This window comes from Microtus ochrogaster, chromosome 2, assembly GCF_000317375.1.
Source record: "Microtus ochrogaster isolate Prairie Vole_2 chromosome 2, MicOch1.0, whole genome shotgun sequence".
NCBI lineage: Eukaryota > Metazoa > Chordata > Mammalia > Rodentia > Cricetidae > Microtus > Microtus ochrogaster.
The window spans coordinates 95,411,314-95,427,170 of record NC_022010.1 but is presented as its reverse complement, the minus strand read 5'-3'; the positions used below and the strand labels follow the sequence as shown (position 1 = coordinate 95,427,170).

Genomic DNA, 15,857 nt, shown 5'->3' with positions numbered 1-15,857 from the left:
AACATAGAGCTATCCCTATTCAAAATTATGAAGTAAGCAGTTTGTTGCTGCTTTGGGCCTTCATACATTTTTCTATATTTCTTTTATCAGTCCTTCAGACAACCAGTTCTTGTTGCCATGGAAATAACTGCAAAAACCAATTGACCTCTGCAGGGTCCATTGCATTTCAAGTGAAATTTAGAACAAAACCCATCAGACTGTATTTACATCATTAGTTCAGAGACTTTAGTGTAAATCACAATCATCTGGGGGGTGGTTCACATTTTCTGTCCTCAAGCTCCACATCTTCACTTTGGTAGACACAGCCAGGAATCTGGATGCCAAAAGCCTGGAAAAGGATATTCAAAATTGATTGTATGCATTAGTTTCCATTAAAGTTAGTTTGGATGTATTGATTTTCTCCAAAATTGGGTCATATTCATGAGTCTTGAACTATCTTGAATACTAGGAATTTTTAAATAGCTTTTCTTACATGAATTATTTTTTCAATAATTCTTATAGTTGTTTTACTTTAAAGCACTTGGCACACAAAGGTTTTTATTAAAAACTACCATGAACGTAACAGTGTTGTCAAGTTGAATGGTAATCATGACCTGTTGTAAAACAGTAGCAGGTTGTGGGTTTTATTTTTAAAATACTGCTTAAAGTCAGATAGAAGGATATTAAAGATTGAACAAAGACATCAACAATAATAAAAAACATTATGTTAATTTTTTCTTCATAAATATGTCAATCACCTAATCCAAGAAAGAAAAAAATAAAGCTTCACATTGTACTTTGCTGTACCAGACTAAAATTATAAATCAATTTTAACATTTTTTTTAGTAAAAATGCATGAGAAACATGAAAACCAGCTGGATTTTTATTCTTATAAACTTATCCAAGGAAAATTACTTCCAAAAATCCTCACTATATTTGAGAAGCATTATATTATACCCTATGAGCTACAATGCAATACCACAATGAATTCCAATTAATTTCTAAGAACATGGTGTTTATCCTACAAGGTCGATTTGCTAGTAAGCCTGAACAACATGGAAAAGCAAGAGAAAAGGATGTATGCTTTCTGTACTGCCTTCTGCCCACCATTAATTAACCCCAGCGGAGAATAAAGCACCTCTGCGGGCTGCTGACATACAGGGCACTTGTAGGAACAATCTCACAGAGCTTCTCACATCCGTGGAATTTCATGTCCAGATTACAGGGTTTAAAACTATTCAGCTTTCAAAATGCCTTCCATAGAAACTGGTAATATGGGCAAGAAGATCTTTCCCTAAAATTTCAAAGAATCTCTATTTATAATTATTAGAGCATTCTGGAAAAAGCAAGTCATTACCGCATTTGCACAACTCCCTGGTTCAACACCTCACCGACCCTGAACATCACTAATGTCAGGCTGCATTCAACTACTGACCTAAACTGCCCAGTAATGAGCACAAGGTACGCACAGCAAAATTAATAACAAAGACCAAAGGGATGGGGTGCAGCTATTGTGCTTCCCGAAACAAGACAGTGCAGGAACCTGAGCCAGAATAGTCTTTCTTCCCAATATTTCAATTGAATGACATTTTCAAACTTAAAACATTCATATATAAAATGATCAGCTTCTGAACTTAAGTCTTCCCTGATCTGATTCTTGAGTCATTTACAACAACAGGGACTAAGAAACTCCCATACACAAGAAGTCTTCCCAAGCCTGGCATGTTTCCAGGCACTTAGAAATATCTGTAGCTCCAGTTTTTTGTTTTGTTTTGTTTTAAATCTTTGGCTTGATTAATTTATTTAACAAATAATACAGGCTGGGCGGGTGGTGACGCATGCCTTATTCCCAGCACTCAGGAGGCAGAGGCAGGTGGATCTCTGTGAGTTCGAGGCCAGCCTGGTCTACAAGAGCTAGTTCCAGGACAGGAACCAAAAGCTACGGAGAAACCCTGTCTCGAAAATTAAAAAATAATAATAATAATGCAGAAGCCTGGTTTTTTTTGTATAGGTGGGAAGACTGCCTTTGCCTAGAAACCCAAGCATCAGAGCATTGAGGAGACATTTAGTATTCATATAGAAATGCTGCAAAAATACAAATAATTCTTCTTAAAAGCCTAGCTCTAAAAGTCCTGTGTGACCCAATAGACAAGATCTTGAAAAACAATTCAGTCCTCCACACTGCTGTTAAATGGCCCTGGGACTCTGAGCAAGTGAATTTGCTTCCCCCGACTCTGTTTCTTCAACTTTAAAAGATGAAATTTGAGGTTACCATATCACCACAATGGTTTTTAAATATACTAGAAAAATAAAGGAAATGAAATAACAAAAGTGGTATAAAAATAAAATACATGTTTTAAGATGACTGTGTGTCTGATGAACACATTAAATTTTTAGCATGATAAGCAGGATTGCATTGCCCTGTCAGTACTTCAAAGATAGGCCTCCTGTGGATAGAGAAAATAATCCAATCAACCAACACAGAAAAGGGGTGAGGGGATGCCCACACAGTCAATCATGTGCAAATTGTGCCAAACAGTGATTATTGCAGAAGTGGGATCATTCTCAATTTGGATGAACCTACAGATTAAATTAACCACATACACACACACACACACACACACACACACACACACACACACACACACACACAAACGTACACACACAGAGAGACAGACAGACAGCAAGGAGGCATGTACATAGAAAGTTCTTGGAAGCATATAATTAATTGCACACAAATTGGGAAAGTAGAAATAAACTGAACTGGTCACATAGTCAGGCCCAAGTCTGAAAGCAGAACCTATCTAAGAATGCTGGGAAAGGTAGTCAGAGTGGGTGGCTTGTATTTGTTTTCCATATTTGCTTTATCAAGTTAGAGGGGAGTCAAACTTTCAGCATTTGAGGACCAAACTGGCTTTTCAAATTTGTGACACAGCAGTGCTCTCAGAATACGTGACTTTTAGCTGCAGAATCCAGATGTTTCATTTAATAAATCAATGGTCCCAGTTGAAACAGTTTGTAAGTAGCAAGGAATCCAAGCCTAGAGACTGAGGTAATATAGACAGTGCTGTTTTCCTTCTCATTCCACCTCCCGTACCTGGTTTCCACCACTAGGGCAAAAGGAGAGCATTGAAGGGAAACCACAAATGCTTAGATGCCTCTTGAATGTCTAAGACCAGCTCAGAGTCCACCTCCAAGTCAGCACAGGACAGCAAGTGGAAATCTCAAAAGAGGTCTAAGGGAACAGTGAAAGAAATACCTTCATTCACTTCACCAAAGACCCCAGTAAGTGGTAAGAGTTGTACAGAAATCTTCCATCTGTCTCTTGAATGACAGGAAAAACAGTATTAGGTAATGAGACTATGGAGGCCTCCAAAAAGTCTTGCTCAAACTCACACCAAAAACTATATATATATATCTCCCCATGCCTTTTCTCAGAAAAACAAAAGGCTATGGAAGGATAGAGAGAATCGTAGCAGGGTGGTAAAATTGAGGTTAAATGAAAAGATGCATACCCAGACCACCAGGAGACCATTGGAACCATGGGCATCTCAGGTGACTTAGCAGAGACAGATGGATATCCGTGAACTAATAGATGCCACACCAGTGAAAGTCAAAGAGACAGATAGAGTTCACAGAACAGTAGCTCTCAAGCCCTCCAGACTCCTCTCTTAATTGCAGACGGCCTTCAGAAAGAGAAGTTGGAGGGGTGGGTGAGGGAAACAAAGAAAAAGACCTGGGGTAGCTGGGTCATTAAACAAAAGAAAACATTTCCAATCAAAAGTGAATTTTCTTGATCTGACAAGATGCAATAGTGAATATAGCTGAATTTCTGTTTTGTTGTGGATTTTTTGTTTGTTTGTTTGTTTGTGTTTCTTTTTTTAAGCAGAATCGCATTTTACAATGTAACTTTCTAACAAGTTAGTTTACATCATAAAATACATACCGATTATAATGAACATAAGCTAGTGCTTCAAAACTGAAGACACCATGAATAAGAATTATGAACAATTGAAACCCCACTTCTAGGTCAATGGTGGAGCCAGCCACTCTAATGAGAAGGAAAAAAACTTCTGGAAATGTATTTTTATGGCCCTACGTCTTCTGTGAAAAGCTTAAAGTAAAACAGTAAAATAGAGCCAGTCCTCCTCATGAGACAATCACTGTGAGATTATCTCAGTGTTAGAAGCAAGAGAGAAGCTAAGGGGATGAGGAACCAGCTATATGGACATCTGACACTGCTTCCAAAGACAAGAAAGTTTCCATTAGTAGCTTATATTGGGGAACAAGTCCATATCCCTGCCACTTTCAAGCAAAGAGAGTTGCTGATGAGTGCATACCAGGTCTGCATGAAACTCATTTCCACGGCATACAACGTCTTAGTTCTAGTCACAGGGCTGAAGTAGGTCATCCTTCACTCTTCTCTCTGTACTCATTGGTTTTTTTTTTGGCCTTTCCGGGACAAGGAAGGTCCTCTTTGGCCCAAAGTGCCTATCAGTGGCCATGGATCTCTGACTCAAGCATGGTGGGGAGGGAGAGGTAGGGGGTTCATTCCCAATTACTCCCAATTCCTAGGACCAGTTTCTTTCATCTCCAGGTTGAACGACAATCCTTTGAAAACAGACACAAAACAACTGTACCTTCACAGACCATTCTCTGTGTCCTTAAAGCTAGGAACTGGATTTCTAATATCAGCCTTCTACAGTGCAGATCACTTGGCTTTCCCCATCTTACAAATGCACAGCTATTCTAACTAATAGGGTCAGAGACTAGAGTACCCTCTAATAGCTCCACAAAATGTATTTAAGAATGTAACGATCTGTATTCTCTGTGTACACCTAGCATCCGTGACTCCAGGACAGTGCTTACAAAACTCTCAGTGTAACTTGAGAAGTGGGGAAAATGTTGAGATTCATAAACATGGGTAAGGAACACATGAATAAATACCAAAATTCTCATTGCCTCAGGGTTACACTCTCAAGGGCTCCCATGAAATCACCCCTAGTGTTAAAACAGAATGAAGATACTTGCCCCTATCTACCTGATTTACAGGTTTCACAGCCCTGGCTGGTAACTTATGTGCATAATTTTTTTGAACCTTCAAATTTCACTTGTATTAAGAATTCTGTTGCACAATGTATTTATCATGATAGCAAAATCTATTGTCACCCTTTCAAAAAAAGATAGACCAGAAAGAAGGTCATTTGGCTTCACAGGATGTTGAGCGGCCCTGTAGGCACTGCACATTCAGGTTTATAGTTTGATGGCCTAGACAGTAAAACTGAGAAAACTAGGGAATGAATTTCCGAAGATGGGGAACCAGAAATCTAGCATCTGAGGAAGTGATGATCTTGGTTCCAGTTTCTCCTTGCATGAACAAAGAGGAAAGGGAGGACCAAGAGGTGGTGAAACGTGCTGCCAACGAGTAAGAAGAACACACTGGTTAGGTGTACACACCACAGGAAGAAAAGCCCAGAGCTGCACATTAATTACCTCTGAGGGGCCATTCAAAGCATCATAGAAGACACGGGGATATGGTCCACACAAAGGATCTCTGGGTCCAGAGAGAGAGTCAGGGTCAGTAGCCAAACTGTGAAACGGCTTTTCAAGGCTTACATTTTTTCTACCCAAGCTTATCCAGTGTGGATGAGAATCAGCTCCCTCGCTAGCTCTCGGGCACAAGCAGACCTGTTACCACTGCTCTGAAAACTAATAATATGACCAACTTTCAGTCTCTCTGTTGTGAGGGCAGGTGCATGAGTTCCAAACTTTCTTTGACACATTGTGGGGAACATATCTTCTGGATCATTTTTGGAGAGTGAGGATTCTAACATAGTTTATTTGCGAAGCAAAACAAGATGAACATAAAAAGTGATTTGTGTTACACAGTCCTGGATATTGACCCTCGGGCTTCACGTTAGTGCTCTACCAATAAGGAAGAGCCAGAGCACCAAGTCCCACCCCTTCCAAACAGCATCTGCAATAAGACGATTAAAGCTACAGGGAAAGATTATATATTTGCACCAGGCTCACACTAGGACCGTGAAATCAAACATCTGGGGCTAATCTAAAGGAGGCACCGTGAAGTCAGCAACTATTAAAAGAAATTCTCCAAAAGGGAAGGCAAGAGAAATTAGAAGGGGGTGTGGGAGAAATGCTTGAAGCAGGAGAAGCAAGAAAGAGAAACGCACTTGGGAGATCAAATCCTCAAGCGTGTTATTCTCCCTTTAAAAACCGGGAGAGCTGCAACTTAAGATGAACTATCTGGGTCTCAGCTAGAATAATTTGTTGCTCAGTTTCCTCTCCTCTAAAAGAGAAGTCACACACACAAACACACACACACACACACCTCACTTTATCTCTGAACACTGACAAGAACAGCACAAATAACATAATTTTGTTTCAAGTTCATTTGCAAATGGAGTTTCTTGCAGCCTTCCCATCACAGAAACCTGCCAGAGCATGGTCTTAAACAGCAAGCTACTGTACTTCATGCCTGTCACGTCTAAGCACGTAGTCTTCCTTCAATGTCATTTTCACATAAACACCAAGACATGTTATGAATTAGAAAGGGATCATGATAACAGATATTAAAGAAATCATGATAAGAGATACTGAAATGTTCTGGTTTAAATATACACAGAATCTACTTTAACTAAAACATGGTCTAAATAACCAAAAGGAATTGTTCCATGGGAGGGTATACGATGGCTTGACTCAGAGAAGCATCTGCTTTTTCATTGTGTCCTCTGCAAACCGTGAATTAGTCAGTGCCGGCAGAGCTGAAATGTCTGCACTGCAGTGATACAATGGTACTGTAAGAAACCTATTTACAATGTGTCAGGCACTGCATTATTCTCTCTCTCTCTCTCTCTCTCTCTCTCTCTCTCTCTCTCTCTCCCTCACTCCCTCCCTCCCCCTCCCTTCCTCCCTTCCTCCCTCTTTCTTTCTCTCCCCCTCTCTCTCTCTAGGACACACACCACATGCACACACGCACTCATGCATGCACACATACACACACATGCACACACACACACATGCGCCACACACGCCACACATGCATGTACACACCAGCTCACTGAATTTACTGAATTTTCATCCAATCTCTGGGACAGATTCCACTGTAATGTCATTTTATAAACAAGGGAATTGAGTAAAAAAGAAAATATCTTGACAGCATAACTAAGTTTCAATCCCAGCATTCTGATGCTAGTGGCCAATTATAAACTATAAATCATGACCATTTAGAGCTATGCTTAAACTGTGAGCACCATCTACCAATGATAAACAAGCCTAGGGCCAGGACTATAGCAGCATCTCCATTCCACAAAGCAGTGGAAGACAACTCCTAGGATTCTCTGACTGCAATCACAGTGCTGCTAGAGAAAGGTGGTTAGCTGAATGCTTAATACTTCCTGTCAAAAGCAGCACCTAGAAATTCAAACCCTCACTTTAATAAATTACATTTCCACAGCACTATTAATAGGGAGAAGCTGCTAAAATCCCAAATGCAGAAACAGAAATATAGAAGCCAGTGTAGGTTCTGAGATTATACAAGGTGAGAATCTAATGCCTTGACATGGCACCTGGGCTGAGCAATGACCTTCACTGGTTCATTTCTTGTGGATGAGAAGGACTATCTTTTATTTGTGCTCAGGCCGAAGGGGACCTTAAAGGTCACCTTTCCTTGTGGCTACATCAAAAATTTGGAAACAGAAAGGTCAGCCCCAAAGCTTGCCATTTTCTTTTTAGACAGTCGGAGACAAAGTGAGAGTCAAAAAGTCTGTGACCAAAGACAAAGGGACCAATATCACCGAAAAAGTGAGGTGTGCTCAGTCTCATACTGAAGTCAGGGAGTGAGCACTTAGGGTTGATCAGAAAATAAGGGTTGTTGTATTTTAAGGCGTCTAAAATTGGCAAGAGGATGGGCTTTTAAATAAAACCATAATTGAATGTCACGATAAAAGTCTATTTCCATCTCTCTCCACAAAATAAGGAAAGCAGCATCAACCAACATTTTCTTCACTCTTTTTCTCATGGAAGCTACATTTTTTAGCTTCGTTTTTACTGTTTAAATTCAAAATGGCATGAATAGTTAAATTTAAATCCATGAGAGTTAAAATAAAACCAAGACTATAATTTTGTAAGATGATTTCACAAGGAAAAGTTCACAAAACACTTACAGTGATTTAAAAAAGATCCAGACATAGATGATTTCCAGTGGAGTCACTTGAGGGTCAGCCGTCCTTATAAACGGAGGGAGGCAGCACCAGACAGTACTTCCTTTTTGTTTTAACTTAGTGTCCCTGATAATAATTTGCGATCATCTACTAAATGAGTGGAATAAGGTTTTTATATAATAATGTCTGTAAAATCTTTGACACTCCTTGTATTCCTTCCTCTTGTCCTTCCATTTAAATGGTCATCCAGAAATCAGAAATGATTCCTTCTGCTAACAGACACTTTATACCTAGCGAATAGCGACCATCCCATTTCCCCTCACCAGCCCCTGGCCATGCTCTGACCGCTCCACTTTGTGTTTCTGCAAGTTGGAAAATTTCAAATACTTCATATAAGTGGATCCTGCAGTTTTTGACCTTCCGGGCAGCCTTTTCTCACTAGAGAACATTTTCATAGTAACCTCATCAAAAAGGAAAGCTGTAGATCCCTGAAGGCAGGAATGTGTCCAAAGAGCTTATCTTGGATAGAAGAAATGACAACAAATTATGTTGTGTTGGCTGTTGATATGGTGTGCATGCAAATAGGCATAGCATATTGTAATGGAGATATGTATCTATATATATATTTTTCTGCATATACATAACATTGTTTGGCCACTCTTCCATCTTCCATTGTGTGGTATCATTATTTTTGCTGTGCAGTTCCATGCCATTATTTTCCATTTCAACCCCAGCTGCGTCATTGCTGCTGCCAGAATCTCTGGATTTTTTTGGAGAAAATATACAATTTAAAATTGTTTTTTTTTCTTTTTTTGTCAGAAAGGAAAGTCATCAAGACTTAGATTTTATTTTAGGAACAAAGTAAGGTTTCATGGGAGCAAAAAAGAAAGCCTTGGTGTAGAGAAGGTTTGTTCACTTTCTATAGCATTACTGAAGTGTCGTATGCCTTGATAACTCTATCAATGTTTGGATCATCTCAGTGGGGGAAATGCCTTAATTTAACTCTATTTTGCTGTCTCAGCAAAGGTAAGTTGTCAATTTGAGAGCTTTGAGTTGTGGGGGGGGGTTGTTTTGCTTTGTTTTTTGTTTTGTTTTCTGAACTGGGAAAGTCTATCATTTCTGAACTGGTATGATTGTGAGTAGAATATAGTCTGCTGAGCTAACTTTCTGCCTCAGTTTCCTTAAGTATAAAGGACAGACGGCCAGTGGGTGGAGGAGGTGGTGATGGGAGCTGGCCTTTAGTTATGGACCTGCCTTTAAAAAAAAGTAACTTACGTCCATCAAATGGTAGGCAAGAAATACAAGTCAGTGCAGGCTGGTCGTGGTTCCAGGACACTGACACTCCCTTATTCTGTGATCTCTAGTGTCTCTCTTTCAATGCCATCATGGAAGAGCTGGGAATCTCACTCAAGAATCAGAAAAAATTAAAGAAAAAGTCAAGAACTAAGGGCAAATCTTCCTTCACAAGTATCCTTACTTGCCATCAGAGACGGACTCAGAGAAAAGAGACTGTGGCATGATCCGAGAACACACGTGTAGGCACCGTCCAAGGAGGAGAAGGCCATTCCCACTGCAGATACGTGGAGGGAGGATTTTTGACAAGAAAGAGACGTGTTTTCACATACCTCTATCTGTAACTCCAATCATGGATAGAGGGAGAAGAAATGCACAATTTTTAAAGCTCACATAGATATTATTCAGAAGTTAAACTGATTCTTTTCAGATGAATTTGTATGCACACTTATTTTGCATTTTCTCTTTTCCCCCAATATATTGCTATGTGTGCTTTCTAAATAATAATAAACACGTGGACTTTGTTTTTCATAACAAGTTTGAGCTTCTGTTTGTCCCCAATTTTCCCCTCATTCCCAGCACTGGCTGTTGAGTATCACTAGCTATAGAATTTGCTGCTCTGAGTTATATGTTAAGAAACACAGTCATCTGGGCTGAGCTTATATAGCTGTTTCAGTTTAGAGAAGTTACCTGCTTACTATAGAGGGAAAGCCAATCATTTTTGTCTTCTAAAGTCTAATTTTATACATGATTTAAATAAATACCACTTGAAAATTAGTAAGCATATTATAAAGAAACGATTTTTTTTTTAAGGGAAAGCACATTTAGAAGCTAACTGTTCACCACATTGTAAGATATCATGCTGCTATCATTTGAGGAAAAACAGATGTGTTCTCCTCATACAAACAAGAGGGGAATGCCTGTCAGAATGGTGCTGTCAGACACTGAACAGGGTGCAGGGACAGTCACCTGGGCCTGGGACGGTAAAGGCTGCCTGTAGGGGAAGACCAATGACAGAATGAAACAGGCGTCATCAAGCAACATGGGAGTATAAGATGGAGGTCAGAAGGAGCCCAGGCTGGGGAAGCACCGTGTTCAATGGCACTGACCTGACCAAGGTTGCAATGTCAGGTGGAAAAAGGAATCAAATACATTTAAAATGTAAGATATTTAGAAAGGCAGTACTTAGCCCAGAAGAAGGTAGTTAGCCTCTGGTCCTGCAATGTTCCCATCTCAGATCAGCCAGCCAGGCTCTGCAGACACAGAATCTTTTCAGGAGCTTTCCCTTCATTGCCAGACAAGGCAGCTTCCCTTCAGAAGTCTGATGCCAATGAGGGCAGAGGGAGTCTCTGTTTGTTTGCCTCCTTCCATGTAAGAATTCAACCTCGTGACTATAGAGCCTATTACATTATAGACATCTAACTTTAGTCCAAAGCTAAGAATGCCAGCAGACAGCATCTTGAGCCCACAAAGAAACCTCTTCATCTTGCTGCACCTGTGTCTCTGCATCTCCACCCCTGCATTTTAAACTTGCCTTTACTTACGACTTTGTTTTGTAGAGACTCAAAGTTTTCATATGAACTATTTCCTTGTGGAATATGGAATTTCGGGTGATGGAAATCTGTGTTTCAGATCACTGTCACACAAGAGGCTCTAATAAAGTCTCTGGCTTTGTGGGAGCCTAGCCAGTTTGGATGCTCACCTTCCTAGACCTGGATGGAGGGGGGAGGACCTTGGACTTTCCACAGGGCAGGGAACCCTGACTGCTCTTCGGACTGGAGAGGGAGGTGGAGAGGAGTGGGGGGAGGGGGAGAAAAGTGGGAGGAGGGAAAGGGAAATGGGAGGCTGCGAGGAGGCAGAAATTTTTTTTAATAAAAAAAAAATAAAAATGTAAGATGTAATGACCCAAACAGGGGGTTTCACACCTCTAGTTGAGAAGAAACAAAAGGAAAGAGGACAGGAAGAAAGAGAAAGTGAGCTCACACCAGAACGTACCTCCATGATCCAACAGGACTCCTGACCCAGAGCTGATCAGAATGATAATATTTCAGAAAGGAAAATGTAGCTTCTTCTCTTCACTAAAAACTACATCTAAATTATTGAGTTTTGCAGTTTCAGTAATTTTTTGTTTCTGTTTTAGTCATTTTTTAAATATTTATGATTTCACAGCTTATTACAGAAATTTGGAGGAAGGAAGTATATAGAAATATAATATTTAAAATATATTGAATAACAACCTTGCTTCAGGGATACTCAACTCTCCAATTGTCAGTCTTCTGGTTTCATTTTTGCTGCTGTGGTGAAACACTATGACCAAAGGGACTTAGGGAAACAAAGCGTTTTCTTGGCTTGCACTTCTGAATCCACTGTTGAGGGAATTCAGGGAAGGAACTCAAGCAAGATTTTGGAGATGAAACCATGGAGAAATACTATTTGCTAACTGGCTTGCAGGCTTATGCTTAGCTTGCTTTCTTATACTGCCAAGGGAATGATGCCACCCACAGTAGGCTGAGCCCTATTATATCAATTATCTATAAAGACATATGCTCACAGAGCAATCTGATCTGGGGAATAACCCCTCAGTTGGAACTACTCAGTGCCTGTATGCTCTGTCAAGTTGACAGTTGAAGCTGTCAGATGGCCTTTTCCCCCTCAATTTCATAACTGAATTTTCTTTCAAAACATAAAGTTTGCTATGTGAAATTCTGTTAAAGATATATTAAAGTAGGTAAAATTGCCAAAGGGGATTTTTTAAACTAACTATAAAAGCAGCGTATAATCACCTGATGTTTTCATCCATAAAAGAACATCTAGTTCCCGGGCATGTGCTTGGTTCTGTGTGAGTCTGCATTCTTTCCAATGAAGAAGGGAGTAAGCTAATGAGTTCAGACACCAGAAAAAAAAATGCAGAGACTCTGGAACCTGGTCCAGGAAAATTCTGAGAACAATCATTAACCTCTGAAATTTTTATCGGATTCACTAAGAAGCAGTGACTCATACAGAATTAGTACAAATCAATGGCAAAGCTAATTAAAAGGTAGGTCTAACATTTCTTCCTTCAGCAGTTTCTTTATGCTAAAAGAACTAGGTTGCTCAGGTGAGAAATTCGGGACGAGAGAAAGGTCAGGATTGAAGGAATGGTGATGTTCACAGCTAAGATTTATTTTCTGTTCACGTCTCACACCTGGCCCTGGTGGCAGAAGAAAAGGGAACGTGACAACTTGCTCCCTGTAGGCTGCACATACACCTGGGGCTCTGACTTCTCAGGCTAAAAGAAGGCAAAAGAGGGCCAGTTAAAGAAAACTAAATAAAGGTAAAGCTAATTTGGCCTGCACTTTCTTTCTGGCCTCAGAAGATCCAGCTCTAATGTAACTCTTTGTGTCAGTGCAATTGATATAAGATTGTGGCTATCATGAAGATTCTGCAGTTGCTTCCAAGTGATAAATAATAAACCGAGGGGCAGTGTCCACTCAGGGAAAGATCCACCAGGCAGCTACCCATGCAGGTGATTCTTTGAAGACACGTCAAGTCTACAGCTTTCAAAACATGCTGCCAGGGTTCTCCACAAGATGATTGGAACCAAGTGGGAACTTTGGCTAAAAGAGGCAGCAGTTACTGTGCATTTGCTCAAATCCATTAATAGTTTATTGTTCTAGCCTAGAGCAATGGGTGGAAGGCAGATAGGAAATGGTCCATGATATACAGAGCAAGGAGTGTCAAAGCTGTGCAGAACTAAAGCAAGGCCTTCCTCCAAGGTACTGGGGTGTCTGTGGAAGGTGCTCCCTCCAGTAATGAAGAGGGAATTCATAGACAGAACTGGGCTTCAAAAGCAGATTTAAGCTTCTGGAATTTTGCTGTGTAAGAAGACAAAAACATTCACATTGCAGTTTTAAAATTCTCTGTAAAGGGAAGAAGGACAAACTAGAAACAGAAAATCCACTAGAAGGAAGGTGGACACCCTACATTTACTAGCAGAAGCAGTTCTGTGATTCTCTGGCAAGAAATGACAGGCAATCTTCTAGAACTCCAGAAACATGTGTGCTGCCTTTGCAGAGGACTGCCCTCCTGCTTTTAAGGTTTAACTTTATAATGTCCAGTAAGAGAAATGTGTTCATTCCTCAAGCGCCTTCTCAATTAATGAATATTGGAAAAAATGTATGGGCAGATATTATCCAATGTGGTGATTTGTGTGGTGGTTTGAATGAGAACGCCCCCTAAAGGCTCATCTATTCAAATGTTTGAGTCCCAGTTAGTAAACTATTTAGGGATAACTAAGAGGTGTGGCCTTGTTGGAGGAGGTATGTCATTGAGTGTGGGTTTTGAGGTCCCAAAAGCCCATGCCAGGTCTCTTCTGTCCCTCCATCTTGTTGATGGAAGCTTTCTAGCACCATGACCTGTCTACTACCATGCTCCCCACCACGATGGTCATAGGCTCACTCTCTGAAACTGCAAGCAAGCCCCCAATGATATATTCTTTTATAAGTTGTCTTGGTCATGGTGTCTCTTCACAGCAATCAGCTTATTTGCATTCATTTTATTTTTTTATCATGTTCTTATGGCCCATCACTTTTTCAGTGAATAAGTATCCAGACATTCAAATTTTTCCTAAACAGCTCTACATGCAGCTTCTAAGCTAAGAAGTCACATTATTAAGGACACTTTCCATCACAACAGTCCTCGGATAATAAACCACAGGATATAGATCACACTGACCCCCTATACCCTCGTTTGGCAACTACAGCGTTGAAACAATGGCGTCAAACATGTACTGTTGATTAAGTAGGAGGTCATGTAAACTAGACCAGCAGTTCTTCCTGGGGTCATACTGGGACTCTGAGGAGTAGGATCAGGGATGAGGAAAGATAGCCAAAAGCTGGGGTCAGAAGGACTGTGAGGGTCTGTGGTCCAAGCCAGTGCGTGTTTTTGTAGTGATTCACCTTCCAGCATACTCTCAATCAGGAAGCAGAATTCAAGTCAGTATAGAACATGAGACAGCGGAATTACAGGGAACTCAGAGAGCCTCTAGGTCCTCTTCTGCAAGGTGCATATTGGTCTCGCATGCAAAACACTGCACACATCTCAGTGTCTGGAACATCTGATAGCAGGGCAACTGTTAATCTTCAGGACCCAGCTCGGGCCCCTCCAAGACCTGGCACAGTCCATTGCTGCCCTTGCCAAGCATGACTCAAGCAGGAATTCTGAGCTCTGCATTCCTTGTTACATCCACATGGATCCCAAAGAGCCTTTGCCCTATCTCACTCCCCACAGACAAGGAATACCTACAACCCAGGACGAGCTAGGGTTATGAAGAACCAACATCAAAGTAACCTTGACATTTCATTTAGACATTAAAAGAAAATTATACATAAAATATAACATGTGCATGTGTCTTGTTGTCCTAGACTCTTCTGAGCACTGCTTTCAGTAGCATATCCAAGGCATATTATCAGATGTTAACTATAATTTTAGCTAGCACTCATTTAATGACTCTACAACAAATCACAACACTGATCATATACTATTCATAGCAATAATAAGTAAATATTATTCATTATAATTACAGACATGTTCAGAGAGGTGAGGTAAATTGCATAATGTTATTAATCTATAAATTGGTAAACAATATAATGCAGCCCTGCCTATACTATCACCAAAACCATACCCCAGTCCCACCTAACTTCTAGAGATTGCATCATCCACAAAGTTCAAGATTGTCTCCCAGCGTGCACAGCCTCATGTGCCTGCTCAGCCTCAACACATGAAGCTAGGACATCAAGTTATGCTCTCCACCACAGAAAAATAAACCATTAATATAAGAAAAGAAGCTAAGTATTTTATAAACCCAGAGGGCTTATTGAGAAGAATGATGGTTCTAGCTTCAATCTTTCAGAGTGAGTGTAATCTTGAGCATTCAAAAAATGCAATCTTAGCTTTTTACTTAAGTCCAAATTTACATTCAATTTTTAAACAACTATTTTTGGAGTAATTATTCCTTTCCTACCATCTCTTAATAGAATAGACTGACTGACTGACTGACTGACTGACTGACTGACTGACTGACTGACTGACTGATAGATGACAGATAGATAGAGACAAATACATGATAGATAGATAGATAGATAGATAGATAGATAGATAACTATTGCTGTTACTGAGAAGCAACATTTAAGTATAGCCATACATTCCCAAGACATTTAAATTGTAAAATATCATTTCTAAGCTTTATTGTTTAATAAAATGCATTTTCAATCAAGTAGGCTGAAAACTATTTCAATTACTGCTCACAACATACCCTTTATACATTTACATTTCATTTCTAAGGCAAGCTGTTCAAGTCATACTTAAAATACAGAGATGGCATGACCTCATGCCTCACCCCCTTTATGGTCATCTCATGGGTCAAAT

The 15,857-nt window shown here is 40.1% G+C and overlaps 1 protein-coding gene across 6 annotated transcripts in view; it reads left to right on the top strand.

Moving 5' to 3' along the window:
• The window catches only part of Grik1 (glutamate ionotropic receptor kainate type subunit 1), a 379,400-nt gene extending 369,272 nt beyond the window's left edge, over positions 1-10,128 (top strand). For 2 of the 6 annotated variants that reach the window (XM_026787203.1, XM_026787197.1), the window contains one exon: positions 9,524-9,679. In XM_026787203.1, the coding sequence (XP_026643004.1) occupies positions 9,524-9,679 (156 nt within the window). Of the gene's footprint in view, positions 1-8,978; positions 9,066-9,523 lie in introns of all 6 variants that reach the window. The other 4 variants (XM_026787199.1, XM_026787193.1, XM_026787194.1 and 1 more) reach the window with 4 other exon arrangements.
• Positions 10,129-15,857: the final 5,729 nt, after the last annotated feature.